The sequence below is a fragment of the Drosophila takahashii genome, chromosome 2L, assembly GCF_030179915.1.
Source record: "Drosophila takahashii strain IR98-3 E-12201 chromosome 2L, DtakHiC1v2, whole genome shotgun sequence".
NCBI classification, from domain to species: Eukaryota; Metazoa; Arthropoda; class Insecta; order Diptera; family Drosophilidae; genus Drosophila; species Drosophila takahashii.
The window spans coordinates 24620344-24623489 of NC_091678.1; the positions used below are offsets into that span (position 1 = coordinate 24620344).

The 3146-nt window shown below is 36.8% G+C and overlaps 2 protein-coding genes across 2 annotated transcripts; one reads left to right on the forward strand and one right to left on the reverse strand.

Annotated features, from left to right (window-relative positions):
- Positions 1-1160, reverse strand: LOC108067298 (uncharacterized). Its single transcript, XM_017156259.3, has one exon. The coding sequence runs from the start codon at positions 1070-1072 to the stop codon at positions 167-169; it is 906 nt and encodes a 301-aa protein (XP_017011748.2). The 5' UTR covers positions 1073-1160; the 3' UTR covers positions 1-166.
- A 972-nt stretch (positions 1161-2132) lies between these two features.
- Positions 2133-3146, forward strand: LOC108067291 (uncharacterized). Its single transcript, XM_044393632.2, has 4 exons — positions 2133-2276; positions 2330-2512; positions 2565-2729; positions 2785-3146. The coding sequence occupies exons 1-4, from the start codon at positions 2232-2234 to the stop codon at positions 3115-3117; spliced, it is 726 nt and encodes a 241-aa protein (XP_044249567.2). The 5' UTR covers positions 2133-2231; the 3' UTR covers positions 3118-3146.

The following is a 3146-nucleotide window of genomic DNA, read 5'->3' on the forward strand; positions in this document are numbered from 1 at the left end:
TGCGAAACAAAAGAAATATTGTTATTACCGCTGACAGCTGCCATCATATTCGATCGTATCGTCAATGTCAATTATCATAAAAAGCGCCAAAAATAACTTGAAATTTGTATTTAGCAAACATTTTTGGCAACCGAAATGATAAGGAAACAAACGAGATATCTCAATCTTAGGCCTCCAAAAAGGAGATGGGCTGTTCTTCCTTCTTGGAATCTTCGGTTCCCGGCAAAATTAGTTCACCAATAGGAAATACAATGACTTTCCACTTATTGAAGATTCGCAGGGTTTCAAAGTGAAATCCATTTGCATTTACAACGTGATTTTTCTCGGCATCGCGATGCTTGGAAATCGGTGTCAAATCCACATTGCAGCAGTTCAGAAAGTAATTGGCTGAACTGAGGGCCACCACGAGATCATAGCATCCGCCCAAAGTTTCGTTCCAAATGGAGACGGATGCGAAGGGCAGGGTTTCCCGCTGGCATATGTCAATGGCCTCCCGGTTGTTGCGGAATGTGTAGAATGTTATAACTCCAGTTGGGTAGCTTCCGAGCTCATCGTGGGTGCATTCGCAGACAAAAACCGGTGAAGCCAGTGGAGGGGCCACCTCGGTACTGTCAGCCCTTATTATTTCCTTATAAGAGGACTCCAATTTGTCCAGGGAGGCCAGAAAGTTAGGATGTTCTGCCACGAACTCAGAAAGGGGATGTAGCTTAGGTAGGATTCTCCTAAAGATCTCTTCACGAATTTTCTCCTCAACCAGAACCATTGCCACCGCATTCGAGGCAAAGGGATTATGAACCGATTCAATGAGAAAGTGCAGGGCGCTATCGAAGTCCCCTTCCTCAAATATAATCATCAATTGGGGAGCTGAAGTGGAAGCGGGATCTTCAGTTTGGGAATCTGGAGCATCTTCCGATGCCACTTCTATAGCACTAGGATCCTGAGAAGTTCCTCTTGGATTATGAACCATATCATATTTAACTGGGTAATCCAAAGAAGGAGGCTCTTCGGGCTCCAATTGTGATGGGTGATCCGAGTCAACCGAACGTGGAAAGTATTTGGTTGTATCGAACATTGCGACTACAAGAATCTAAAGCAGTAATTTTTCACTCTAGTAAATATTTCTTAGATATAAACTGAACAAATTTGAAAGAAGAGAAAAAGCTAATAACACAAATACAAAATACCCGACAATACCTAATTATTTCGGCTCCAGCGAAAACAGTTTAATTTTAATTCTACATAACTAATAATGCCGCGGGGGCTTAGAAAGTCCTTTCATTAGAGCTCAGCGCAATCCCACAACGCGGGAGATAAACAGAATTGGAGCGGAACACAATTTAGTTAACCAAAACCCACGGTGCGTTTTATTTGTTAATCGCTTAATTTATGATCGAATGTGACAGTAAAATTAAAATATCACAAACAGATACAAAAAGGCCGAAAATACACAAAAGTACTTAGCCGTCGGCCGAACAGAAATCCGAAAATGCATTTGGATTTGTTGAAATTAGCATTAAAATATTATAAATATTTTGCCAAAATATTACAATCTTTTTTTTTTGCATTTCAAATTGCCACCCTTTTTGGCTAACAACAAAGAGCATACGATTATGAAACAACAAAACAGAACTAGCAGCGACAATTAAAAACATTTAAAACCACAGAAATATTTTTTCGTTGGGCGCCATGGCGAACAACAAACCCACCGCAAAAAAATTCATAGTAAATTCCCTAACGAGTTGAGGGACATCCATGTGGACATCAAGTGCAGCAACAATACAGCAAATTTAACAAAACGATAATTCTGCTAACGATGACCATTTACATATATCAAGAGTAATTATAATAAAATGCCGAAAATAAAATTAAAATTAATATAGAAAGCCGATTATAAAATCCTGTTTATACAAACAGATATCCCGCACACTCACCCGCATTCCGTGTCGCAACAACAACTGTCAAAAATAGCAAATCCCATAAATCAACAATAAAATTTTACCCAGAAAAAAGGAATGGAAACGCAAATAGAAAAAAACATGCCTGATTTCGTATACATAATTGAAGACAAATAAATTTGTATTTATTTTCTATACAAATATAGCTTTTGGCCGAAACAAATCATCACCAGTTTTACAATTCCGGCCTGCTATTATAAAAGAAAACAAAAAGCTTACAATTTGAAGGCTTGGAATATTCTGTCAAATTTTTTACAACTGGAGATTATCTCCAAAATGGTCGGAAACCTAATGAAGAAGGTGATTGTAGCCCTATTTGCGGTAAGTTTTAGATAACCAATATTTATGCCTTTAACAACCTGACCTTTTTTTAGCTCTTACTCGCTGTAATACTCAGAATTATTATACCTTTTAAAATGAAGTTTAGTAACTATGAAATAACTTCTAATATAATTGGGTTTTTTACTGCTTTGACAATTACCATTGCCATTATTATGTGCTGCTTTTTGGTCAGCATTTTCCTAGCTTATTTGACTGATGATTGGATTGTTTTAGGGGTAAGCTGTTTTGCAAAATAATATGTAATGATAGTTAATTTATTAAAATTAGTATGTACCGCTGCTGATATACGTCCTGCATTGGACGTATCGCACATTTTCAGAGCGATTGGAAACAATGAGTAAAAGCTATGATACACTCATGGATGGTTTAACACAAAAATGGCACAGCTACTTCAATTACAATGAGACGCATTGGCCTGATCTTGAAAAGACGGTATCATTTACATAGTAGACTCTTATATATTTTTAACTGCTCTTATATCTTGCAGATGCTCTGCTGTGGACTGGAAGGTCCCCGGTCTTACATGGATTATCTACAGAAGGTGCCGGGACACTGCTATAATCCTCAGCTCATTACTCTGGGCTGTTATCATTTATTTCTAAACATATTTTACCCAATGCAACTAATAGGTGTCCTAATGCTTAGATTGACACTTTTTGTGGAACTCGGCATTTTTTTTTATTTTGGTTCAATCTTATTTAAAAAGACTTTTAGTTTGATTGGAGTAAGGAACCAAAAAAGAGTTAGGCATTTGTTTTTGGTAAATCGAATTTTAAGACATTGCATTTTGCCCAAAATATTAAAACTATTCAAAAAGTAAGTTATAATGTTTTAGTTTTTAAAAAATAT